Source organism: Loxodonta africana, chromosome 1 (genome assembly GCF_030014295.1).
Source record: "Loxodonta africana isolate mLoxAfr1 chromosome 1, mLoxAfr1.hap2, whole genome shotgun sequence".
NCBI lineage: Eukaryota > Metazoa > Chordata > Mammalia > Proboscidea > Elephantidae > Loxodonta > Loxodonta africana.
Window position 1 is genome coordinate 20,505,320 of NC_087342.1, and position 27,730 is coordinate 20,533,049.

At 41.3% G+C, this 27,730-nt stretch overlaps 2 protein-coding genes across 13 annotated transcripts in view; both read left to right on the forward strand.

The window, feature by feature from the left end:
• Positions 1 to 14,260, forward strand: part of ATP13A3 (ATPase 13A3) — a 96,491-nt gene extending 82,231 nt beyond the window's left edge. For 11 of the 12 annotated variants that reach the window (XM_023551634.2, XM_064270723.1, XM_064270616.1 and 8 more), the window contains 3 exons: positions 4,627 to 4,707; positions 6,410 to 6,499; positions 13,033 to 14,260. In XM_023551634.2, coding sequence (XP_023407402.2) covers positions 4,627 to 4,707; positions 6,410 to 6,499; positions 13,033 to 13,230 — 369 coding nt within the window. In that variant the 3' untranslated portion in view covers positions 13,231 to 14,260. The remainder of the gene's footprint in view (positions 1 to 4,626; positions 4,708 to 6,409; positions 6,500 to 13,032) is intronic. The other variant, XM_023551638.2, reaches the window with a different exon arrangement.
• Positions 14,261 to 14,377: 117 nt separating this feature from the next.
• GP5 (glycoprotein V platelet) lies at positions 14,378 to 27,226 on the forward strand. The gene has a single exon (XM_003412797.3). The coding sequence runs from the start codon at positions 24,407 to 24,409 to the stop codon at positions 26,051 to 26,053; it is 1,647 nt and encodes a 548-aa protein (XP_003412845.2). The 5' UTR covers positions 14,378 to 24,406; the 3' UTR covers positions 26,054 to 27,226.
• Positions 27,227 to 27,730: the final 504 nt, after the last annotated feature.

Below are 27,730 nucleotides of genomic sequence, written 5' to 3' on the forward strand. Positions count from 1 at the left end.
GGGCTGGCTAATGGGGGCATGGTCACTGCCTCCTGACACATGGGGGGAGTGAATGGAATGGGTGTGCGCTCAGTTACACTTCTGCCGCCTGACACAGTGGGGAAGTGTGAGTGGGACACTGGCGTGTGTGCTGTCACACATTCTCTGTCCCTCGTGGGGAGTGGGAGGAATGGGCAGGCAGGCGCATGTGAGGCCGTGCTGCTACCACCTCTCACCAGGCCAGGTGGTGGTGCACAGGCATGCGCATTTGCGTGTGTGCGGTTGCCGCCCGTCACTGGGTGAGAGATAGAAAAGGAGGGCAAGTGATGGGTAGGTGTGGGTACGGTCATTTTGCCTCTTGCTGGGTGGAGGAAGGGGACGGGAGAAATGCACAGGCTCATATGTGGCCACATGGCTGCTGCCTGTTGCCAGAAGTGGGGAGGGAGTTCAACTGGGTGGTCGGGAGGGGCCAGGTGAGTGGCCGGCACCACTTGGTGGGGTTGTCAGGCTGGGGGATGGTGGTTGGTGCAGAGGGTAGGGTGGTAGCTGGGCCTGGAGGAGTGGAAGGGGGCTCATACCATGTTCCGCAGCAGTTAGGGCTATAGGGATGGGAGGGGTTGTGCCGCTAATCACCAGGAGGGGGAAGAGGAGGAGGGGGAGTGTGCTCCTTTCACTGGGAACAGTGCCTGGGGTCTTCCTGTTGACTGCAGGCAGTAATTGGCACCTTGCTGGCGGGGCCCCACCACCTCATCTTCTCATTTGTTGTTTTTAGTCAGTTCTTTATCCTTTCATTTGATGCTCTGGGTTCCAGGATTGTCATCTATATCTGTTTGACTTCATTTCTGGGGTCTTTGCTGTAGAGAATCAAAGTGGTGTGTCTGACTAAGCCACCATTTGGGCCAGAAGTTGAGCAGTTTGTTCACCATTTTTATTTCCTCTGTGCACTGCCTATTCATGCGTTTTGCACAGTTTTTGTACTAGGATACTGTTTTTTCTTAGGAGTTACTAACATATTTGGCCGTATATGTGATAAATATCTTCTCCCACTTTGTGGCTTGTCTTTTTAATTTGTTTATAATATCCTTTTTTTTTTTTAATCAAATTTGTAATTTTATAGTAGTCAGATTTAACAGGGTTTTTTTTCCCTTTATGTTTAGTGCTTTTTGTGTCTTAGTTTGGTAGGCTCATCTATCTCAAGGTTATAAAGATATTCCTCGTCCATATTTAGTCTTTAATCCATCTGGAATTAATTTTATGTATAGCTTTTGAGATTGGGATCCTTTTTTTTTATTATTTATTTTCTGTATGAATACCTATTTGTTTCAACAGTACTTACTGAATAGAGCCTCTTTCCCACTGATCTTTAGCGATAACCTCTGTGATATCTTTCTGTATAAGTGACTGTAAGCCTGTTTGGGGGCTTTAGTTCTCTTTACCTTTCTCTGTGCCAGTACCACAGTGGTCAGATTACTGTGACTTCATAAGCAGTCTTGACATATTGTTGGACTGGGCCCCTACCTCCCAGTCTGCTCATCATGATCTTTTTGGCTATTCTTGAGCCTTTCGTCTTCCATATAAATTTTAAATTGAACTTGTCAAAAACCAGGAAAAACCCTCTTGGGATTTTTATTAGAATTACACTGAGTTTACAAATAAATTTGGGGAATAATCGATTTAGTCTTCCTTTTCATGAACAATATGTCTTTCTATTTCTTTCAGTCTTCTTGAATATCCTTCAGAAGAGTTTGACACTTTTCTCCTTAAAAGTTTTTACACAGTTCTTGTGAGATTTATTCCTAGGAGTCTTTGGGTTTTGTTCCTTTGATAAATGGTATCTACTTGAAATTCCATTTTCTAAGTCTTTTCTGCTGGGGTATAGAAATGCAGTTATTTGGATATTCATCTTGTCTCTGTCAGTCGTGTCAGACTTTATTCTCACAATTGTAGATTTTCTAGAGCTTTCTGTATAGACAGTCATCATTTATGAATAATTGTACACCTTTTTCCTGACATTTCAGTCCTTATTCCGTCTATTTGTTTTTCATATCTTAATATGTTGGTTGTAGTTGTAGCAGATAATCCTTGTCTTGGTCCTGACTCTGAAGGGAGTGCTTCCCATATTTCATCATTGATACGATATTTGCTCTAGGTTTCTGGTACATTTTTCCCCCTGGTCAAGTTAAGGAATCTTCCTTCTATGGTGTTGTTAACGTGAATGGGTATTCAATTTTATGTAATACTTCTTCTGCATCTGTTGAAATGATCACACCGTTTTCCTCCTTGATGAACGTGGTGAGTTGCAGTTGACAGTCAAATATTGCACTAATGTTGGATTCCTGGAATTAATCCAACATGGTTGTGATGAATTGTTTTTTATACTCTCTGGCTTTGGTTTGCTCTGATTTTGTTAAGGATTTTTGCCTCTAGCTACATGACTGAAATCTGACTTTTAATTTTCCTTTCTTGTATGTCATCAACAGGTTTAGATATCAAAGTTACACAGGCCTCATGGAATAAGTGTTCCATTGTGTGAATTTTTCCATGGTTTATTTAACCAACCAGCCCTCTTTTGGTGGATTTTTAGGTCGCTTCCAATGTTTTGCTATTGTAAACTATTCTGTATTGCAAATCCTTGTATACATCATTAAAGAAAAGTGTATCTTTATAGGATAAATGTTCAGAAGTAGAGTTGGCTTGGTCAAAGGATTTCTAAAATTTTAATTTTCATAAATAATATATAACAATGTTGAAAAGGCTACCAGTTTATAGTCTTACCAGCACTGTGTGAGTGTGCCTGGCTCCCCACAGGATGAGGGGCTTAGATAAGCCCTTTCAGCAAAAAAAAGAAAACAAACAAAACGCATTCATGTTTCTCCCAAGCCACATGCTTTTTCCACTTCACAGCCGAACTTCTGTAAAGAGTTCTATACTCAGTTCACCGCTCATACACGCTTCAACCAGCCTGGCTTCCACCCCTGCCACCCGACTGAAACTGCCCTTGCGAGGGGCATTAACAGTTTTCTTGTTGTTAAATCCAATGGGCTTGTCTCCTTATTTTTATTTTTTTCCATTTTCCTTGACTCTTCAGCAGTCATTCTCGAGACACTCTCCCTTGTATTTTGTGATGCTTTGCTCTTTTCTGTTTTTTTGCTATCTCAGTGACTCCTCACTCATCATTGTGGTTCCACTTCCTCTGGCTGTTCTTTAAATGTTAGTGCACCTCACTTTCTGTCCTTATCTCTCTTCTCACGCTACACACTATATGGGTGACTGCATGGCTTCAATTGTCACCTAAGTGTTGAAGCCTCCCAATTTTATACCCTCAGCCTAGCTCTCACCGCTCAGTTTTAAACCTGCAGACCCACTGACTATTAAATATTACTAAGTGGTCCCCCAACAGTTCTCTCAATTCAGCTTGTCCAAAACCAAGCTCAGCATGTTTTCCCTCCACCCTGCTTCTTCTCTGTTTCTTGGTATCACCATTTATCCAAAACCAAAAAAATCCATTGCCATCAAGTCAATTCTGACTCATCGCGACTCTATAGGACAGAGTAGAACTTCCCCATAGGGTTTGCAAGAAGCAGCTGGTAGATTCGAACTGCCAACCTGTTTGGTTAGCAACTATGCTCTTAACCCCTACTATCTCTCTGTGTGTGTACGTGTGCATCTTTCTTGTCTTTTTCTTCTCTTCTCATAGCCAGTCAATTGTAGGTCTTTCCTTTTTTTTTATTCTGAATCTATTTCTGTCTTTACCCCAGTGCCATTTGCCACCACCCTAGGTTAAGGCTACCATCCTCTCTTGCCTGGATCACTATAGCAGTCTTTGCCCCTTCTTACTGGCGTTACAGTGTTTTTTCCTAAAACATCTTAGGTCATGTCACGCCCCTACACCTAACATAGGATCGTAGGTACTTGGATATTTGCTGATTAAACAGCTGAATGCATGAATGAGATTTTTTTTTTTCTTTAAGCCTTAGAAGTTAGTCATAGATTTTCAGATAAACAGATTGTATTTCTTAAATGGATCTGTGTAGTTCTTTTTATGAATTTTTTTTATTATAATGTAGAATTTTGATTGACAGTGAAACCTGTGAGAGCTGGAACTCGACAGGACCCCCTCGTTTTTCCAGGTCTTGCAAGTTTTCCACCTTTGACATGGTGCAGTCTTACCACTTTTCTGTCACTCGTTTTAGTGGAAAATATCTGTTTTCCTTCTCTGACCGGTTTCCACCTTACAGAGGTTCCAGCTTTTGCAGGTTTACTGTATACCTACCTCATTGTTTAAAAATAGAATTTGATTTTAAACATTGGGACATGTTAAGATATCCGTGATCTAATAGAGCATGGGCTTTCAAGTCTGAGTAAATAGGATTTGGCTCTAAGCTTAGTCACTTCATATATATATATATATATATATATATTTTTTTTTTAACTTTGTGTTACTTAAACTTTGAATTTTACCATCTGAATAATGAACATAGCACATACCCTGTGGCATTATTGTGAGGAGTAAGTGGCTAGTTTGTTATGCGAAGGTGCTTGGTACGTAGTAGAAATGCCATAAATTTGGATATTATGGTGCAATGCTACAATATCAACTACATATTATAATACTACAATTTTAACTTTAAAAATTTTGTCCTGCAGATAGTGTGTGTACCAAATCAGTGGCGTGTAAATATGCTTCTCATTGTTGTTGCCAATGCCCTTGTGTCTTTCCTGATGGAGGTAAGCACTTCAGACTCTTGGATGACTACCTTGCTGCTTTGGGATTCTCAGCAACTTAATGGTAATTGGGGAACAGGTCAGGTAATATTATGCAAACCCACAAAGAGTCTCATTTTCATTTTAGCCAAATTCATTTAGCTGATAAGTAGTTATATGAAAGGGTGTGACTTTTTCATGAACTGACGAAGGTATGACTTAGCTGCACTCCTGCAGCTGGGAGATAATAAGCAGTGAGATGGCAAAAAATAGTGATCAGAGGAGAAAAGAGAAACTTGGTGCCTAAGGGGCCCATACATTGGTGAAAACATGCCCTGAAATCAGAGCCTATGTCCTGTGATATACAGCAAAATCTCCCGTTTAAGGAAGGAGTGATTAATGAATACTAATAAGAAAAAGGAGCCTTGGTGATGCAGTGGTTAAGCTGCTAACTGAAAGGTTGGTGGTTCGAAGCCACCAGCTGCTCCCTGGGAGGAAGATGTGGCAGTCTGCTTCCGTTAAAATTATAGCCTTGGAAACTCTATGGGGCAGTTCTGCTCTGTCCTGTAGGGTAGCTAATGAGTCGGAATCAGCAATGGGTTTAGTTTTGATTTTAATGATAATAAGAGTATTGAAAGTATAAAGAATGATCGTTATGGACTAACCTAATCTCAGTATTAGTTCCTGAACTTCCTCCTCGTATTGACTTTGGGATAACCTCTAGAGGTATTGCATACTCCGTAGTATATTGTATACTCCATAGTATATTGTATACTCCATAGTATATTGTATAGTGACTCTCCCGTTTGGATTGCCTTTGGGTCAGCTTCCCTAAAAGGAGCTGGCAAGTTCTCATTTACTGCTTATTAATAAGCTTTTATCTGCTCACAGAACTATTATAATTCACTTCTACATCAGTGAAATGGAAGAGGGAGATACAGTTGTGATTTTTAACTTAGGGGTTCCATGGGGTAGGCTTTTGAATTAAAATGAAGGTAACTTATGGGGAAATATGTGTACTTCATTAACAATAGTTTTTTACTTAGAAATTATGCTTAATTTCAGTTATTCTTTTAAAAGATGACTTGGTATTTAAATTTAGGTTACAGTGGGCAGTATGGATATTATGACACCACCCTTCTTAAATTGCCCAGTGGAAGGTGTCTTTGGACATTAGAAAGTACACCCAATATGTCATATTCTGAACATTTTCCTTTTTCTGCAGTCTACATTTATTTTTCATTCAAATGTTATTTACTAAGATGAAGTTTTTTTAAAACCAGATTTTTAGGGACTTCTTTCATGATCCCTTAAGTTACTCTTAACGATGAAAAGATTTATTTATACTGAGCACTGGTGAAATCATACTCATTTTCTAGATAAATATTAACGTCATGAAAATAACTTAGTGTTAAGAAAAAGACTTCATATTATAAGCATTGTTTTAACATGGGAAATACCTGAGGATTCTTACAAAAGCTGTATTTTGTGGAAAATTTAGAAGTTCCACTTCAGGATTTTTACGATGATTTATATTTGTTACTAAGTCCTGTTGTTACTCGTTACCCTGTAGCTGTATTAATTGAGATTCTCTGTGTGAAAACCAAAATCATGTTTTTCACCTATATGATGATGATGCAGCATTGTGTGAGCCTTTTTAAATGTGCGCGTTAATAAAGAATGACTTAGTCCTTTTTAATTCTTAACTCACTGGAATATCTCTCAGAACGTCTTCCTTGACATGGTCCTTTGGAAAGTTGTGTTCAGTCGAGACAAACAAGGAGAATCTCGCTTCACCACCACACAGCCACCACAGGTTGGAAATCAGCACTTACTATGAATTCTTTGCGTATATGCAGGCTGTTTTAGTCGGGTACTCTGCGTTACGTAGCGCAGTGTTCTGTTGTGTATTGCTTCCACATTTTTTTCCCATGCCTTGCATTTCATTTCTTCTAAGAAGTCCTGGAAAATGCATGACCAACATTTGTTCACAGACTTCTCAGGACTAGAAATTTCATAAATCTCTTTTCCATCCCAATCCTAATCTTCTATGTGTATATAAAGGTCTTAGTTTTATCCTCAAAGGTGAGAATTAATTTTTCCATTTCTGTCTGCTTTAAATATTACGTTTTGAGTTTTGATGGGTCCCAGTAGAAGCTAAATGAGACTCAGGAAAACAAAGCTTTGAGATGGGAATAGTTTCTTCTTGGATCAGAGCTCAGAGACACATTTTGAGGAATTGTTTCTGATTTCTTGTCAATTATTTTGCCTGACTTTTTGGCTTACCTCAATTGACGTCTCTCATGGTTCAGAAAAAATTTCAGAGACAGTGCTCATTTTCATATAAACCAGGACTTAGTACTTTTTGGGTATTTGTACCCTATTATTTGAAAGTTATCACTAGCTTTGTGGTTACAGAAAGAGAAGAGAAACATTACTAAAACACATTTCCTAGTATTAGGATGTTGAAGTATAGCTCTCAGTAGAAAATACAAGTTTATTTTATAGACTTATTTTTTAAACTAATGTCCTTAAGTCAAAGATCCATGAGCCAGCTTGGTTGGGTGTAGAGAACGTGCTGTTTGTTAGTGGGCAGTGGACTTTACAAATGTGAGTTTTCAATCTTTCGTTCATCCTTAAGCCACAAGGAAGCTTGCACTGTTTGAGAAATTGGATTCTCTGGCATTCCTGAGTTGGGTTACTCAGTTTTTTATTTGTAGCCTTCTTAACGAGGGACAACTTCCCAAGCTTTATGTTGGTAATTCAGCAGGCTTGATGCCCCTGCATAAAGTCACAGGATTGTTTTATAAGAGGCCCTACAGCGAACCATTTCTTTTCTCTACTGTTTTATGACGAAGGGGGATATTTTTATAGTGATGGAATGAGTCTGGAATCAGCCTCAATTTCCTCTTCTCAAAGCAGTGTAATGTCCAGTTGCTACTAGTAGTGAGTATGACCAAATCTCAAGTCCTTTAGCCAATTTTCTTCCCTGTCTACGTTTTTTTTCCTTTTGGTTACTTCACTAAATTGCTTCAGGGGGTTAATTTTGGCTGATATCATTAATTGTCAAATTAAGTATTTGCATTGGCAAGCCCCAAGCTGAGGAAAATATCTAAACTGAGTTTTCAGCTTCTCTAAAGAGATCTCTGTTGATTAAAACAGGAGATCCATGTTCTGAAGAGGACTTACACCCTGGTTTACTCAAACGTGAATACTGTAGGGCTCCTTTAAAATATTTGAAGTCGCTCCCCTTGCTTTTCAACCAAATTAAACCACAGCTAATTCTATGATTTCTAAGATCTCTGTTTTTTAAGAACTTTATTGATAAGTATTTGTCCCCCTTATTTTTAAGAGTAGTGTGACTCGTGAAGTCTTACCTCTGAAGTGTTCAGGGGATGGTGACGGTAGGGAGTAGTCTAGAGTGTGTAGGCTGCGGCAGCTCATATACTGATTGAGTCTAAGAATCACTGAGTAGACAAGAATTTTAGCCTTCCATTCCTGTGGTCATGATCAAGAAAGCAGCATTTTTTAAATGGCTGGCTTTAGAGAATATAAATAACCTTTTAGCACAGAGTGCTGTACTTTCATCTTTGGACATTTGTATGTGTAGCGTGGTTTCGCTGTTCATATCTGTGCCCTTCAAGAGCCAGTCAGTTAGTGATATTACCATAAAGCTGTGGCTCTCCATTGAGGGTGATTTCTCCCCCAGAGGACATTTGGTCATGTCTGGGGACATTTTTGGTTGTCACAGCTGGGGAAGGGGGTTTGCTGCTGGCATCTGGTTGGAAGAGGTCAAGGATGCTGCTAAAACTCACACAGTAAACAGTTTTTCAGGCCAAAATGTCAACAGTGCTGAGATTGAGAAAACCTGTCGGAGGTGAGAAAGAAAGCAAAGGTGAGAGTAGCTTGCTGCTCCTGGGATTTCTCTGGCTGTTATGATTCACTGTTCCATCCCGGCCCCCCCCCCCCATCTGCCCACTCTGTACTCTCCTGTTCCACTAAACCCATTAGGTCTTCTCAGACTGCAACTCCCAACCATTTATGTTGATACTAGGGATGAAAAGCCCTGTGTCTTCTTCCTTCCTTGTAGGCCTAGGGGCCATTCAGTTGGGTTGAAATTGGACCAAGGCTTCAGGCCTTAGACAGTTGAGTTGGGAAGTCAAGGACATCACCTGGAAATCTAGTAACCATGTCCACAATATCTGTGGTTCACAAGGCACTGTGCACCATATGTATTCATATCACTGGATGGGCAGTGATTAGCTAAGATGACCTTGCTTTCTCCATTTTAAACCACACTTCAAAAGAAAATTGTTTTTTGAAGGAAGAAAAAAATTTTAACCAAACTCTGTAATAGCATAATAACCTTAGAATTGTGAAATGTTCTAGTTTATAGATGATTTTACATATAGCACCTCCAGGATCCTCTCAGTCTTAAGATATTTCTAACTTTGTTTTAAAAAAAGTTAAAGAAACAGAGCACTCCTTTGTCTTGTCAAGTTATGCACCTAGTGAATGGCACAGGTGGGAGTTGAACCCAGGGTTTCTGGTTTCAAGGGCAGTGTTGTTTCCATTATGCCACATTTCCTCACATCATTTATGGGACCATGGGGATGTCAGCTCACATAACAATCAGATTCCAGTGTGGAGACAAACAGCAGCTACTGTGAGCCATACCTACTGCGTGGGAGACGCTGTGTGAGGCATTCTGTGTATGTCTGCTCTAATTGTTACAGTAGCCTGAAGAGGTAGGAATATATCGAGTCTCTCTGTTGGCGCCACTTTTCACAGATGAAGAAGCAGTATTAGAACTGGAATTCAGAAACTGTGATACCACAAAAGCTCCATCTGTCGGTGAAGACCAGATCAACTGTTAGGTGTCATTTATTTAGTAGTAGACATTTTAAACATGTTCTCCTTGGTCTGCTGGACATTCGTGCAGCTAACCTAATTCTGTTACAGGCAGTAGGGTTTTACATAAGAGTAACTTATTTCCCGTGCTGATGGTTCTAATTGTTGGCTGGGTAGCCTCAGTAAATGCCCGTTGAATCGGATTGAAAATGGGTTAAACCATTTGCGGATGATAAGAGCTAAAGCTTTTATGTTGCGGTATATTTTCTCCTATAATATTTTTAGCAGCCCCAGGACAGAAAAAAAAAAAAGAGGCTTGAGATCAGTGATTTTTCAAGCAGGGATACGCATAAAAATGTCTTAAACTGCACCCTAGACCTAAACCCATCGCCATCGAGTCGTGTCCGACTCGTGTAGCCGTGGTGGCGGGTTTCGGGTTTGTGTTTCGTAAACTAGGACCACTTCGTAGTAGACGTGGAACTAGGGTCACTGATTTTGACTTTATTCCCAAGCGTGTGAGTGAAGCTAGTACTTCTTCTGCACGCTATCCTGTAATTTTATACCGCCTGACGACTTGTGCCTGATTCTGTTTTCCTCTTTGGGGAAAAATTCGTGTTAACTATAGTCTTTGTGCTACTTAGAGTATCATTTAAGCTTATTTAGATAGAATGTTAATTACAATTGTCCATATTTGCCTTCTACTCAGGATTGGTATGGAAGAAGACTTTATGAAAACCAGAGTACCATTATAATACTTCTTTTTCCCACAAGCATGGCTTTGTATTTTACATGCTGTCATGAAACCATTACCTAAAAGACATTGCTAAGAGTGACCTGCCATTTGGTTCTGGAACGAACAGCTTGAAATGGTCTGAGAAGCAGGAGAACTCTAGCCGTAGATCTTTTTGAAAGCTCTTCTGGTCTCTCTGCTGGTCTACGACAGCCACTCTCCCTTCTCTGGGGAATCATTCCTTTCAGAAGGAAACCAAAAAATCCAGCTGCCATAGCCTCTGTATTCTCCTGCCTCAGGGATTTAATGCTTTAGATTCAGGAGACCAGCTGTTCGTTCCAGCGCCTGTGACGCAGCCTGCGCGTAGCCCAGTGCTCGCCTTTCTCCTGGTCTCCATCATCTCTGCCTCGATTTCCTTGTCGCTCCAGCATGCCTGTGGCACCTTCTGTTTTCTGTGTGGTGAATGACGCTGTGCTTGAGGATGTGTGTCCTGTGCGTGTGTTTGTAAACTAACAGAACTGTGTCTGTATGCAGTGTATTTTGTGTGTGTGATTTTGGGGGGAGGTGAGGGTACCAGAACAAAATATGTTTCCAGTTATGGTGGAGGGGGGATCCTTTGTGCTCCTCATGACTTAAAAAAAAAAAAAAAAAAAATTGTTTTTGAAATAATAACAAGTAATTTCTTTTAACAGGAATGTAAGGGGTTTTTTTTTTTTTTTTTTTATAACGTGCACTTTAAGGTAAAAAGAATACTAATCAACCGTGATTCTGTTTGCAGTTAAGTTTTCATATTATTGCTTGCCCCACTTTCCACAGGTAGGGAACAGTGAATTCAGATATATGTGTGTGCTTTATATTTGAATACACTTGGCTGTGACTTTCCAAACTCCCCTAAACTCAACTTACTATCAGCATTATCATTCAACCCGGCAGGCTTATCAGACCCACAAGGCCTATTAATAGTTCCTGCTTTTTTTAAAAGTCAGCGATCAACATTAGCTTTTTTCTGTGATCCTTTAACAGTACCGCTTGCTTGTAAGAAGTGACAGCTTTCAGACTGATTTAGGAACAGTGATCTTTTCTGCAAGTAGATTGAAGAATTTACACTGTTTGGGAAAAGTAGATCCGAGTAGTGAGCTGTCCTCTCAGAGTAAATATTAAGTTTTGTTGTATATGTGCTTACACTGGACAGGAGCTGTTGTCTGTAGTTTGGATCACTTGAACAATCCTGTGTGTAGTCTCCTCTGTATCCTAGTGTTAAACACACTTTTATGGACTTCTTTTAGGTGGTGGTAGTAACTCTGTTTTTCAGCCATGACAATAAAGAGGGCAACTAGGTGAATAATCTTCAAATCCCCCACCACTACCCCGAGTCTTATATTACTTACTTGGAACCACAGTTTTTGCCTTTAAATTTGTGGTAGCGATGCACCTTAGTGTGTTTCATTGACAAACTAGAAGACCCTTAATGTGAAAAGCACTGAGTTACTGCCTATCTTGCTCTCGGTGCTGCCTGGTGCTCACCCCGTAATTTTAGAGAAGAGGGGAGAGTCCGTAGTCGGGTTCCTGACAGTCGCCTCCATAAATTTAGAGAGACCTGCCAAATGAAGGCATGAAAATATTTTTAAAGTATTTTTGCTGTTCTCCGTTGGCCAATTTAGTGTTTCAAAATAGATTTGTTATGACAAACTTGCCTTTCTTGATCATGAAGGTATTTGGGATGTTAAAATTTGACTACTCGTCTTGGTTACGCTATTCTTTCGTGTTCTGGGATTACATCAATTGAGATGAGAGCTAGTTGTATGCTGATTGGCAAAAGAACACGAGGTTTAAATTTTGCTTTGGAGAAGAAACAGCCAAGATAATTAAGAATTGACTGCTGTTCAGAGGTGAACATAAATAGTTCATGATATAGGTGTTTTGTTTAAGACAGATTCTGAGAGTACCTTCTGGCCCTCTGTTGAATGTACATTTCTGTACGATAACCAGAAGCTCTGCTTTCTTCAAAATTGTTTATCTAAAGTCACGTTTATTAAAAACGTCTGGATTGATCAGAAGGATTTCAGTGACAGCAGAGCTTTTTATAATGAAATGATAACTGAGGAATAGCGCTTGCTTTATACCTTTCTATGACCTTTCTAATTATGGCACACCAAAGGCAACCACCATTTAAAATAAAATAATTTTTTTTTTATATTCATGAGAATGTGATTTTTAAAAAGTGATTGACATTAAGCATGATCTAAACCCTAATTTTGACCTAGCAATATTTACTTCACGCTGAAAGTTTTCAAAGGCGGTCCTAACAATAACAGCAATGATATTTTTACACTGTCTCTTCGAAAAATGATCAAGTGGCTACGTTGCTAGGAGCAGTAGTACCCATAGATAGTTTGGCGTAGAATATGAAGGTTAGATATTCAAGTGTGTTCTCTTTGTGAATAAAGTTATTCTTTAACATACTAGACAGTTTGTGTTACAGAATCATAGAACCCCAATCAGTGTTGCTTTAAAAAAGGTTTTTGGTACACAAGAGGATAGGTACACACAACTAAATAAAATGAAGTAAATTACATTTATAAAAAATATAATCTAAAAAATAATCTGTCCCAACATGATTGAAAGCTGACTTTTGGACATGGATTTTTTTTGTTTGTGGTTCTCAGAAGTCATTTCCTCTTATTTTTCTGACAGTATACCATGTTTAGCAGCCTGTTAAAAACAACAAACCTTTCATCAACTGGTATTCTTTTTCCTTATTTTTTTAGAACTCAGTGGATCGGTGGGGAAAATGTTGCTTGTCCTGGGTCCTGGGCTGTAGGAAGAAGATACCAAAGGCAAAGTACATGCACCTGGCGCAGGAGCTCTTGGTTGATCCAGAATGGCCACCCAAACCTCAAACAACCACAGAAGCTAAGGCTTTATTTAAAGAGAATGGATCCTGTCAAACCAGCACGGCAACATAGCAATGAGTCGGTCTCAGCGGTATGCTGACAGCAGTGTTCAGGAGAGTGTAACTTCGTGACTTTCTGACCCTGTGTGTCAGAATACCAGTTCACTTTATGTCCCTTGTGATCTTTAGGGTTTAGTACCTGATTTCAGAGCCTTTTTTTGTTTCTTTGTTAGTTGGCTTAAAACAAAAAAGTACTTGCCCTGTCATGTCAGTTAATCCATCTGTAAAGTCCTGTAATCTTCATTCACTAACTCTAAATATTATATACATTTCCAGCCTTTCTTGATCGTCACCCTCGTGACAAAAGAAAGTGGTAATTGGTGGGTGTGTAGACATGAGCTCTTGAGGATTGGCTAAGCCCTTTAAATTTGTTTTCATAACCCTCTTACTAGGAAAAGCCATTGTTTACATACAGACCTTAAATTTGTGATGAATAAAAATGAAATGGATGTGAATTAACCTCTCGTGAAAACAGGTCGAAAACTTGTTTTCATTTGGTTCCAGTATTTCTTCCAAAGGGTTCTGTGCAGATACACTAGGCCTTTTAATAGCCTGGAGTTAGGATTAAGATTATATGATGTGGCTGATAGAACAACTCAGGTAATTTCCACTTATGCTTTTATACTTTCTGTACAGACTGCCTGGGTTTTAGTTTTAATCAGCAAGGTGCTTCACTGCCTTCTTTTGATGTCTCTCAAAGCTGTTAAATGGATCTTGTGCGGTATACGGCACCAGTAGCGTAGTTTCCTTCAGTTCAGTGACACGGACCTTTTTCACTAGGACAGATGGTTCTTTTGTCAGTAGATACAGATCTGTCATTCTAATATCTTTTCATGCCTGTATAGTTTTTGTTTATGTTCTTCTTCAGGTTTTATATTATTTTGAATGTCATTTTCTTTACTACTTATACCTTTTTAATTACTGAAAGACATGGGATGATAGTGAGGGTCTTCTTTTTAGTTTCTTGGCTTTTCCTTTAAGATTTTTAAGGTTTGGTCTATGTCTCCTGTTTAAAAGAGGCTTAAAAAAAAAAAAAAAGAAAAGTGGATTTGAGATGCTGTTTTTTCAAAGCAATGTGAACTTGGTGGCAGTTTGTTTTATGCCATTAGGTGGCGCCAGATGCCAGCTCTTACCTATTGTAAGAAAAAAAAAAAAAGGTAGACTGGATAAAATAGGTGTTTACAAACGAGCACGTTTGGTTGTGGAAATTCTGAGAGGAAAAAAAAATTGAGGGACTAAAGTCAAAGAATAAGCATTCATTGAGCCAAAAGAAATGTGGAAAATATTTTTCACCCTTCTGTTTTGTCTAATTAATGTTTAAAATGCAAACAAAGTGAGAGTCACTTTTAAAATGCCTTCTATAGGTAGGATCCAGCAGTTTGGCAAAGCCCACAGTTATAATAACCACAGAAAACTAGCGTTGCTGTAAAATGGCCATATGCTGTTGAAACTATGTTACCCTGTGCTCTTCCTAGACAGTAGCACGCTCATGCTTCCCACTTCTAGCTGATCGTTATTTTTCTTGATGTACAGAAGTAATTTCACCAAATGTCATCCAGAACAGTAGGGCCAGTTGGTTCTCATTCTTTATGCTGCAAAGACCTGAATAATGTTTGGTAACTGTAGAAAAAATGTAAGTTACACTCAGGATCACTGCTATTGCTGTTGCCACTGATTGTTACAAAAAACTATAATCGAAGTTTTCCATCCAAAAGCATAAAACAATATCAGTACACATTAGATTAGAAAACTTTTTCCCGTGAATGGTTCTACAAAGCTATGCATCTTAGACCTCTTGAGCTGTGGATTAGCACCATTTTCTAGAGCTACTCAATCTCTTGATAGTTTTATAATTTCCATATTCTTTTTTAGTATGTACAGGTGTTAATTCATTAGTCATTTCCCGGAATTGGACATTTTATTCTTTGGTTTAAATATGGAAGCATCTAATTAAAATAATTGCTCAGTAGCAGCTTAAAAATAAAATTATCAAATTGTATGTCACATCTTCAAGAGCGTGGTCATTAAGCAGCTGTTTTTGAAGTTCCTCCCCCACTTACTTTGAAACGTTTGGGGTTTGTAAGGGCTTTATATTTCATCTGTCCTTACTGTTTTCAAAGGAGCGAGGCATTTAGGTAGCTGGGCATCTGTAGGAAGGTCGGTTTTGAACATAGACAAGGTGGGTTGCTTAAGATGTGATTGAACGCTTCCAGAATGCCATGTGAAGAATGTCTGTGAATCCAGGTGTGGGTCCTGCCCAGTACCGTAGACGGACCGGGTCTTCTCTGTGTAGGTCACCAGTACGTAGTCATTTCAATTCTGAATCTCACATTAAATTATTTGAGTGTATACAGACCTAAATTTTAAAAATTTGTATATATATTATTTTGATGTATTGATAAATATTGCTGATTTAAATTTTATTTATGCACATACTTAAAGGACAGAAATGTCTGGGAAAGGTAATGGTTAAATAATGATATGTAACTTTTTAACTTTTTAAATAAATAACAAGATTTTTAATGTATATCTCCCTCAGGGTTGTTTAAAGTTTGTTTTGTTTTTTCTCCTTCCCTCCAGTATAAATAGTGGTAACTCTATGTTTTGTATCTTCTAGCACCAACTGCTGTAAAGCAATGCTGCAAATAAAGCTTGAAAAAAGGTGGCTAAGCCAACAGGAAATGAATACTTTTTATATTAGTTTTATAACCCTCAAATTTGAAAGCTTCCCAAGTTGCACTGGCGTTTAAATAAAACTGTTGCAGTTTTTACTCTTTTTGTTTCATTTTCCGTGTATGGACGTGCTGCACAGTTTTCAAAGCATGGTAAATAATATATCATGATGTTTATGTGGCCTGTCCAAAAACAGTTACAGATACGGCATCCAGAGAAGAGCCACAGCCACGCTTTAGGAAGCATGCTGAGATTAGAGGCATGCAATTTTGACACATCTAAAAATCCTTTTTTGTGTGTGTATTTACTGTGGGAGGTGGTTGGGGACTTCTAAAAAATAAGAGGGATGTTAATTTTTGTATAGTCTGTGGGCATACACCTATTTTTAATGTAATAAAATTTGGTAATTATGTGCACATTTAATGAATAAAAGAGCAACTTCTTTCTGTTATGATTTGTGAATTCCCTAAGACCATGGGTTTTTTTAAGTAACTTTATATCAGAAATGATACTGCATCTTTATATTTTTTAAAGTGTATTGCTGCTCAAGAATGGTACCCTGTTGTCAAAAAGGCATACATTCATAATTGTACATTCAACCCTGTAAATAACCGTATGAAATCTTTTTTTGATTGAAGCTATTCAAAATAAAAGTTTAAATGAATGAAAAACAGTTTGTTTTTTTTTTTCCCTGACTTCATACATTTGTTTGCCTTTTACTTATGTGAATGTTGCCATCTGGATTTATTTTCCTTATTAATACTTCCCTATTTCCTTCTTTTTAAACTTTGGATTTTTCTAGTATTTTTTGATCATGATAAGATACACATATAACACGAGTTTGCCATGTTAACCATTTTTAAGTGTGCAATTCGGTGACATTGATTACTTTTCCAGTGTCGTACAACCATCACCACCATCTGCTTCCAGAGGGCTTCTTTGCCCCAAACAGAAGTTCTGCACCTTCCCCATTCTCCTACCTCCTTCCAGCCCCTGGTAACCTCTAATCTACTGTATGGCTCTATGAATTTGCCTATTCTCAATATTTCATGTGAGTGGACTTATACAATATTTGTCCCTTTGTGACTGGCTTCAAGTTTTCAAGTCTCATTTATGGTGTGGCATGGATCAGTCCTTCCATCCTTTTTATGGCTGAACAATTCTCCATTCTGTGTGTATACCACATTTTGTTTACTCATTCGTCTGTTGGTAGACACTTGGGTTGTTTCCACCTTTGGGCTATGGTGAATAATAATGCTGTGAGCACTGGCGTACAAGCATCTGAGTCCTTGTCTTCAATTCCTTTTGATATATATCGGAAACCCTGGTTGCATAGTGGTTAAGAGCTACGGCTGCTAACCAAAAGGCCGGCAGTTCGAATCCACCAGGCGCTCCTTGGAAACCCTGTGAGGCAGTTCTACTCTGGCCTGTAGGGTTGCTGTGAGTCAGAATTGATATATATCTAGAAGTGGAATTGCTGAGTCATGCGATAATTCTGTGTTTAACTTTTTGAGGAACTGCCAAACTTTTCTTCAGTGGCTATACCATTTTACTTCCCACCAGCAATGTACAAAGGCTATCAGTTGCTCCACATCCTTGCCAGCAGTTTCTTTTCCATTTTTGTGGTTTTTTATAGCCATCCTACTGGGTGTGAAGTGGTATCTCATTGTGGTTTCGCTTTGCATTTTCGTAATGACCAATGACATTGCGCATCTTTTCATGTGCTTCCTGGCCATTTTTATGTCTTCTTTGGAGAAATGTTTATTCAAAATGTCTACTCAAGTCCTTTGCCCGTTTTCTTTTAATTGGAGTGTGTTTGTTTTTGTTGTTGAGTTGTAGGAGTTCTTTATATATTCTGGATATTAATATCACATGTATGATTTGCAATTATTTTCAACCATTCTGTGGGTTGTCTTTTCATTCTCTTGGTATTGTCCTTTGCTCGTGATACCATTGAAATTTCATGTGTTTTTGGATGGATTTTTCCATTTCTACAAAAAAAAAAAAAACCCATTGCAATTTTGCTAGAGATTGCATTGAATCTGTATATCATTTTGGGTAGTATTGTTATCTTAACAATACTGAGTCTTAACAATCAATGAACATGGCATGTTTTCACTTAGTTAGGTCTTCTTTAATTTCTTCCAGCAATTTTTTATAGTTTTTAGCCTACAAGCCTTAGTCTTCCTTAGCTAAATCTATTCCTAAGTATTCTTTTTGCTGCTATTGTAAAAGGAATTGTTTTCTTGGTTTCCTTTTTGGGTTGTTTATTGCTACTGTATGGAAATACACTATACAGTTTTTGTGTGTTGAATTAGTTTAACTCCAAGGTTTTTTTGTTTTTTCCTTTTGTGTGTGTGTGGATTCTTTAGGGTTTTCTAGATATAAGATCATGTCATCTGTGAATGGAAATAGTTTTCTTCCTTTCCAATCTGGTTATCTTTTATTTCTCTTGCCTAGTTGCTCTGGCTAGAACTTCTAATACAGTATTGAATAGAAGTGGAGAAAGTGAGTATCCTTGTCTTGTTCCTGATCGTAGGACAAAAGCTTTCAGCATCACCATGATGTTAGCTGTGGGTTTTTCATGTATGGCCTTTGTCATGTTGAAGTTCTATTCCTAGTTTATTGAGGGCGTTGGATTTTGTCAGATGTTTTTTCTGCATCAAGACGATCATGGGGGCTTTTTCCCTTCATTGTATTAACTTTCTAATGTTGAACCACCCTTGTATTCCTGGTATAAATCTCACTTGATCATGATGTATAATCCTTTTTATATGCTGCTGAATTTGGTTTGTTAGTATTTTGTTGAGGATTTTTTGCATCTATATTCACAAGTGATATTGGCCTGTAGTTTTCTTATAGTGTCTTTGTTGGCTTCAGTAACTTTGGATTTTTAAAGGAAATAAAGTACAACATTCCACATATTGCATCCTGTCCATGACCATCCCATGGAAACCTATCAGCCTGACACAGGGTAGAGCCAGTTTTCAGTGGTAGGAGCTGTGAGCCGGAGACCTGGTGGTGCAGTGGTAAAGAGCTCAGCTGCCCGCCAAAAGGTGGGCAGTTCAAATCCACCAGCTGCTCCTTGGAAAACCCTATTTGGCAATTCCACCCTATTCTATAAGGTCGCTATGAGTCGCAGTCAGCTGGACAGCAACAGGTTTGGTTTTGATGTTTTAGCTATGAGGGAAGTGGTGAAATACAGGACTAGAGACTTATAATCGAGTAATAGTTGGTAGGATCGAACCAAAAGCTAATAGCAAGACGTAAGTTTGAAATGAAGTGCCTTTGATAGATATGGGTACAAAAAGAGTATTCCAAGAAGAGAGAAACAGTGGAGCTAACTAATGGCACTGAGGGAAGGCAGACTTTGTGTTGGACCGTTGTGCTTAGGTAGGGGGTATTTGTAGGGTATCACAAGTTCTACAGGAGGCGGGTATCCTTTGGTATGGGGGCAAGGTGGGTGGCTGTGGTGTGATGGACTAGGTGGTGCACAGGCCTGGTTTGAGCTCAAGTTCTTACAAGTCACTGTGGTTTGTGCAGCATCTGATCACGTCCTCATAGCCTGCTGGTGTGGGCACAGCTCTGCATGTTTCGCCTTCCGCTTCCCTACATCACAGGTGCTGTATTCTGAATGTATATTGCAGGAAGGGGCCGAGGCAGTTCTAGGAGCTTGAGTTAAACTCTCCCTTTTAAACGTTGGGATTGTGGTGACTCTGTTAGTGCAGAGATGCCTGCTGTGCCCTGGCCTTTGAGTCCCCCTTCCCCCAGTGGAGGAAAAAAAGCCTATCTCATCCCGGCAGACGCCCGCTTGTGAATGACCAAGCCTTAGATTGGGGCTCTGTGACTTACACAGCAGCTATCGCTTGAGGACAACAGATTTCTAACCTGTTTCATGAATCCAAAGGACTTGAAACGCTGGAGCCATCTACTTCATTGCTCAAGATTGTTCTCAGTACCTAATTGCTCAGTGGTGGCTTAACAGTGGTCCACCGCTCTCTGCAACTTCTATACCCTCCCCTTTCCCTTTCTGGGCACTCAGAAGGCCCAGCTCTCTTCAAAGAACAAAGCTGGGATGCCGCTCTGACGGAGGGTCTTGCTGGGGAACTAGGCCAAAGGAGCTTTATCGGAATTTGACCAAGTCTTACTCCGTTTCATAGTCCTTCCCAGCCTGCTGTACGGTGTTGGCTCCTGGTATTCTCACGGGCAAGAGGTCTTTCACTTGGTGTGCTTATGTGTGATTGGCGCACCAGATCACCTGCTCTGGGCTGTGGTGTTGCCTCCTTGATCAGAACTAAGAGACCTCCCACAATACCTGGTAGAGGCTCTTCTCTGCAGTTTAGGACTGCACAACTTATAATGATCATTTCCATCAGCTCAACATTTATTGGGCTCTGACTGCATTTGGCTGTATCAAAGGTTGGCTGGATCCCAGTGCTGTTTCTACAACACCTGCAAATGTCCTGGGTTTGGGGACTTCGTTCTCAGCCAAGTTAAAATTATATAAGGACCACTTCTGCTGTATCAGTGCACTCAGTTATTCCAAAGGTGAGTATTTATTCTTTTGCAAGTCAAGCTTTGACCTTCCTTCCCCAGCCCTGGTGGCACAGTGGTTAAGAGCTCAGGCTGCTAACCAAGAGGCCCGCAGTTGGAACCCACCAGCCACTCCTCGGAAACCCTGTGGGGCAGTTCTGCTCTGTCCTATAGGGTTGCTGTGAGTTGGAATTGGCTCAACAACAATGGGTTTGGTGTTGTTTTTTTAAATACTGTATTCTTACCTGACATTTTACTTATATGCTGTCATTTTATTTTCCCGTCTAAATCACTTTTATTTTTGCATTCCATTAAAAAAAATAATACATGTTTTTTTTTTTTTTTATTCAAACCTTATAAAAGTATACAAGGAGTCTACCTATTCCTCACCCAATCCCAGATTTCTCTCTTGAGGGCGAATGCTAAAGTTTCTTGGGTGTGTCATTCCAGAAAAAAAATCTGTAGAAGTCCTTACATGAGTATGTTTTTAAAAACGCTACCGAAGTAAGGGTCCGTTTTAGGTGCGACACTGCCCTTGCCTTAGGCCCTTCAGTACATCTTAGAAATTGTTAACGTCAGCACTTGCAACTCAGCTTTTTTCTTTTTAAAGTCTGCAAAGCCTCCCATTGCTCAGACGTTCTGTAATATAAACAACTAATTCCCTATTGTTGGTCATTTAGGTTTTCAATTTTTTCTGTTGCAAGCAGTACTGTAATAAACGTTTTTGTGCCCCCCCTTTTTTATTGTGTTTAAGTGAAAGTTTACAAATCAATCCTCGCTATATACTCCTAGCTGCTCTCCCCCAATGAGACAGCACACTCCTCCTCTCCACCCTGTATTCCCTGTGTCCATTCAGCCAGCTCCTGTCCCTCTCTGCCTTCTCTCGCCTCTAGAGATTGTGCCCATATCTTAATGAATATATCCAGAGGGTATATTTTTAGCAGTGGAACTGCCGGACAAAGGGTATGTGCATTTTAAGTTTCACTGATACTACTAGATTTTCTTCCAGAAGGCTTGCACCGATTTATATTTGCACTAATGTAACATGAGAATGCTTATTTCCTCACAATGAATAGAACACTAGATACTATCAGGCTTTAAACATTAAAAGGTTATGTCAATGTGGTGTAGGTGCAGGGATGGTCAAATAGAGCCCAGAAACAGGCCCACACATTCATGAGATGCTGATTTATGACTCTGCTAACTTTGCAGCTCAGTGGAGGAAGAAGGAATTTATATATTTACTTTCTTAATAAATGGGGCCCAGACAGCTGATTATCCTAATGGAGAGAAATACGATTGGACTCTTGACTCACATGATGTACAAAAATCAATTCCTAGGTGAATTAAAGACCTAAACGCTAAGAACAGAAAACTATAAAACCTAATGGGGCAATATAGGAGAACATTTCTGACATGGCAGGAGGGAAGGAATTAAATTAATAGGCAGAAAAAGTGCAAATCATAAAAGTGATAGCTTTGCCTATATTAAAACTTCTCTCCATCAAAAGACACCATAAAAAAAGTGAAAAGACAAACCACAAATTGGGAGAACGTATTTGTAACATTTGTAACTGACAAAGGGTTAGTAGCCAGAATATATAAAGAATGCCTACAAATCTTTTTTTTTTTTTTTTAAGATACAGGCATAGGTGTTTTGATGATAAAAAATAGGCAAAAGAAAACTTATTTCTCAAAAGATGAAGCATAGGTGGTCCTTAAATATGTGAACCAACCAAGCCAAACCCATTACTATAGAATTGATTCTGACTCATAGCGGCCCTATAGGACAGAGTAGAACTGCCTCATAGGATTTCCAAGGCTGTAAATCTTTATGGAAACAGACTGCCACGTTTTTCTCCCACAGAAGGTTGGTTAGTGGGTTCGAACCACCGACCTTTCTGTTAACAGCTGAAAGCTTAGCCATTATGCCACCAGGGCACCTTCAAATACGTGAAGAGGTGCTCAAACTCATCATTAAATGGGGAAATGAACAATGAAAACCATTTCATACCAGAATGGCAAAAATCAAATTGAAAAGCTCATCAAATACCGACTGTGGGAAAGGGTATGAAACACAGGAACTCACGTACATGGCGGGTAGCAGCATAAGTCGGTACAACCGCTTTGGAAAGAGATTGATGTGGCCAAGTGAAATCGAACATGCACACACCCTTCAGCCTAGCAATGCCACTATTCAACATGCCCAAGTATGTTCTCAGCATTATTTTTCTTAAAAGGAAAAAAAAAAAAAAACAAGTGGAGAACTGGGGAAATGCGGCATAAAAAGGAAGACCCAAAGGAAGCGTGGCCCATGTAGGAGTATGGCTGCCGCCATGATCCAAACGCATCGCTTGGCTTTTCTAGGACCACAGTTACAGTGAGCCCTTTATGGAAAAACCCTCTCCCTCCTCCTATTCTGTCAGTGTTGACAGTGGGACTCAGGTTATATCTCCTTTTCATTTTGCAAGTATTCGTCATTAAAAACCAGGATATGCCCTCAGAGATAAGAGGCCTTTCCATGACTTTTATTCTGGTAAAGTCTTTATCCTCAGGATGCAAGGCTACCTCCCTCTTCCTCTGGAAAGTGCCAAATCATATGCAAAACTCCGAGCCTTTCTGTTGCATTGGGGTGCAGCACTGTTTCAGGTAAGGCCAAATATTTTTTAAAATTAGGATAGGAAATTGGAGGACGAGGTGAATTCTGTGTGCATAAGAACAAAATTATAGGCAATAATTGTGCATAATTATGCTTGGGAAACATTGTTCTGGTAGATTGGAATTACTGTGTATACTTCACAGGTAATTCAATGCCATGAGTATAAAGTTTCATTAAACATCTCAGAAATTTTTTGTTATTTTATGGCTCAGTCAGAAACACCACCCCCTAGTTCTAGCTGTGTGACCGTGGGTAAATTACTTAACCTTTCTGTACCTGTTTCCTCCTCTGTGAATTGGGGATAATAATAGTACTTAACTTCACAGGGTTCTTGTAAGCATTAAGTGAATTAATAATATAAAAGTGCTGAGAACAATGTATGGCATAAAGTGATAAGTATTATTACCCGCTCTTCTCAGCTTGGAGCCCTGGCGGCGCAGTGGTTAAGAGCTCAGCAGCTAACGAAGGTTGCCAGTTCGAATCCACCAGCTGCTCCTTGGAAGTCCTATGGGGGTGGTTCTACTCTGCCCTATAGGGTCACTATGAGTTGGAATTGGCAAGGTTTCCCGCCCCCCGCCCCCCAGCTTGGCCAGTTAACTGAGGGTGTTCACTGTTTTGGGGTGTTGACTGTTTTTGCTGAAGTTGGTGCTGCAGAAATAGCACTATTGTAATAAACAGAATCTGGCTGTGGTGTCTGCTGTTTTAACGGACTTTGCTCTTCCCTCCACGGCTTGGCTATAGCCAACTCTGAGCTGTTTTCACAGTGGGCACTGCTTCGTGATGTCTGTGAACTTAAATGTGAGAATGATTATTTTAAATAATGGGGTCACTATGAGTCGGAATCGGCTGGAGGGCAATGGTTTGGGACTTCAGGTAAAGCCTTGACCTATGTTTAAAAGTATTGGTTAAAGCGAAGGACTGCTAACGGAAAGGTTGGTTCGAAACCACCAGTGAGAAAGATGGCGGCAGTCTGCTTCCCTAAAGATTTACAGCCTTGGAAACCTTACGGGGTCGCTATGAGTCTGAATCGACTTGACGGCAGTGGGCTTTTTTGGTTTAAAAGTATTGGCTTTTCCATAGAGTGAAAACACTTTTATTTCAATGCTTGAAAATCCACAAAAGAATGAGACCTCATAGTGTAGAACGCATGTCTTTTCACCACCCCGGGAAATCTACACGCAGAAGAAAAGGGGGAGGCTTATTATCTGTGTTTGGACAACAAAGTTAGTGATAATCCTGGTGAAACGGTTGTGCCTCTGCAAAATTTTCAGGCTTACAAGAGCCAGTATGTGCTTAAACGCCCTTGTCCGCTGCCTTTTCAGACATGCTGAGGACGAGCCTGCTGTGCGTGATGCTCGGGCTCCTACCGGCCCAGCCCGTCCCCTGCCCACCAGGCTGCTTGTGTGTCCTCCGGGACGCCGTGCGGTGCTCCGGGGGCAGCGTGGCGCGCATCTCCACGCTCGGCCTCCCCACCAACCTCACGCACATTCTGCTCTTCGGCATGGACCGCGGCGCCTTGCAGAACGACAGTTTCAGCGGCATGACGGTCCTGCAGCGCCTGATGTTCTCAGACAGCCACATTTCCAACATTGCCCCCGGCACCTTCAACGACTTGATAAAACTAAAAACCCTGCGGTTGTCGCGCAACAGAATCACTCATCTTCCGGGTGCGCTATTGGATAAGATGGTGCTCCTGGAACAGTTGTTTCTGGACCACAATGCGCTAAGGAGCATTGACCAAAATATGTTTCAGAAGCTGGTTAACCTCCAGGAACTCTTTCTGAACCAGAATCAACTAGCTTTTCTTCCTGTCCGTCTCTTCACAAATCTGGGGAAACTGAAAGTGTTGGATTTATCGGGAAACACTTTGACCCACTTGTCCAAGGGGTTACTTGGAACACAGGCTAAGCTTGAGAAACTCCTGCTCCACTCGAACCAGCTGACCTCTCTGGATTCGGGGCTGTTGGATAGCTTGGGCGCCCTGGTGGAGCTGCAGCTCGACAGAAATCGCATCCGATCCATCGCACAGGGTGCTTTCGACGATCTTGGAAATCTGAGCTCTTTGACCCTTTCCAGAAACCACCTCAAGAGTCTGCCCTCTGCCCTCTTTCTTCACGCGCACAATTTGACTCTCTTGACCCTGTTTGAGAACCCGCTGGAGGAGCTCCCCGAGGTGCTCTTTGGGGAGATGGCCGGCCTGCAGGAGATGTGGCTGAACCGAACCCGGCTCCGCACTCTGCCGGCCGCCGTCTTCCGCAACCTGAGCGGCCTGCAGGCCTTAGGAGTGACTCGGAGCCCGCTCCTGAGCGCGCTCCCCGAGGGAGCCTTCCGGGGCCTCGGCGAGCTGCGGCTGCTCGCCCTGCACAACAACCGGCTGCAGACGCTGCCCCGCGCGCTCTTCCGCAACCTCAGCCGCTTGGAGAAGGTCCAGCTCGACCACAACGAGTTGGAGACCCTGCCTGGCGACGTATTTAGGGCTCTGCCCCAGCTGACGGAGGTCCTGCTAGGGCACAATCCGTGGCGCTGCGACTGTGACCTGTGGCCATTCCTGGGGTGGCTGCGGCAGCACTCAGACCTTGTGGGCCGAGCCGAGCCCCCGCGGTGTCGCTGGCCTGGGCAGCGCGCGGGCCTGCCGCTCTGGGCCCTGCCGGAGGGTGCACCGGAGTGCTCAGGCACCCAGGGGCCGCCTCTCCATCCTCCTGCGGAGGACGCCTCGGAAGTCCTCACCGACTCGGCCCTGCCCAGTGGCTCTCTGCTCTCCGCCCACTCTGCTTGGGTGCCTAACAGCTCAGAACCCTGGGCGTGGGCCCAACTGGTGGCCAGGGGCAAACGGGAAGACCATAGCTTGTTCTGGGGTCTTTATTTTCTGCTTTTAGCCATCCAGGCCATAATAACTGGGGTCATTGTGTTTGCTATGATTAAAATCGGCATACTCTTCAAAAACTTACTCAGAGAGAGGGTTATTGTTTGAGTCAATGGGGAAACCTTACAATTATATAAAGGCAGCTCTGGGAAGAATCCAGACAGGCTGCTTGCTACTACGGCTGTGGTCTTCCTGTCCTTCCTCCCCCTCTCCCTGCTCCTTCTCCCCTTCCTTTTTCTCCTCGTCCTCCTCCTTGTTTCCCTTCTCCTCCTGTCCCTTCTCCGATCCCCTTCTTCTCTCCCTCCCCATCTTGCTTTCATCCCCCAATTCCCTCAGCCCTGTCTCGCCTCTTCCCTGCCCCCAACTAACCTTTACTGTTTGTAAACCCCTGACGCTCGTTTCTGCCTGCTCCTCTGTTGGGCTCCTGGGGGAACGGACTGTGTCTGGCCCACCCTGTGCCCACTGGGCCGGTGGGAAGGGGATGTGTCTGGTGTGTGTAGCCAATGAAAGAACCCACTCCAAGGTGGGGCTAGCTCATGGACATCTCATGTTTGTGAGATGAATGAATCAATAAAAAAAAAATCAACATATGTGACCCAAGTGACGATGGTTTTTCCTGGGGGGAAAGGATAAATTGTTCTGTATCTACTTTTATTTGAAAGGGAGCTAACACATTCTTTGAGTTGCTCTCTCTTGTCCTGTTTTTCTCACTTTCTGTGTCTGACCAGTGGGCTGTTTGGAGGAACTCAGCATTGCATTCATTCAGGGTAGGCCTTGTCTGTGACCAGCCATCCCTCCAGGAGCTCAGGACCCAGTGGCGTCACTGCCAGCTGTCAGGGCTGGGCACCAGGGCAGCACTAAGGAGCAGCCACCTGAGAGCCATGGAACAGAACACAGCGAAGAACTGAACCAACTGAAAACACTGAGCAGCGCGCGCACGCACACACCGACTCCTCATAAGTGGAGCCTTCTATGAGCTTCTGCTGGCTTTCTACATGGGGGAAACGTGTCATTTGACACTGGGTTGGCTTTCATTTCCTGGAAGTAAACGCCACCTCATTTCACGAGCATTAATGGAGCACCTAACGTGAATATAATGATAACCTTCTAGTTCATTACACCTGGCACAAGTTCTCATTTATTCTTCACACTGAGAGCGGTAACGCCCTTGTTGCTTTAGCTGAATGTATGTGCTTATGAGAGGCATTGGCTGAAGACCTGGGCTGGAGAGTTGACGTCCTGGGTTCCAATCCCAGCTCCACCCCTTACTAACTGCAGATGACTTTGGGCAAGACACCTAAATTTTCTAAGCCTTGATTTCCTTATCCCTAAAAGGGGACAAAACAGTCCATACCTCAGGTAGATTATGAGCTCAGAGAGTTATTGCGAGAATTAAAAACAATAAAGTATATAACGACTAGCCCAGTGCACCACATACAGGGAAGTCTCCATAAATGTCAGTTATCATTAAAGGAGCCCTGGTAGTGCAGTGGTTAAGAGCTCAGGCTGCTAACCAAAAGACCGGCAGTTCAAATCCACCAGCCACTCCTTGGAAACCCAATGGGGCAGTTCTACTCTGTCCTATAGAGTTGCTGTGAGTCGGAATTGACTCGATGGCAACTGGTTTAGTTGTTTTTGGTATTATTTTTAAGGGACACAGCGATTATTACTGCTCTCATGATTTCTAAGGAAGAGTTTTGAGTTGGGTTTGTTGCTGTGTAGAAAGGTGAAAGCAAACTTTCAGGTAAATCAGCTTGCCTTTACCTGTGGGTGGTCTCAGCCCTG

Excerpts from the sequence above, each read along its gene's own strand:
- GP5 (XM_003412797.3), top strand. The coding sequence starts at position 24,407 with ATGCTGAGGACGAGCCTGCTGTGCGTGATGCTCGGGCTCCTACCGGCC.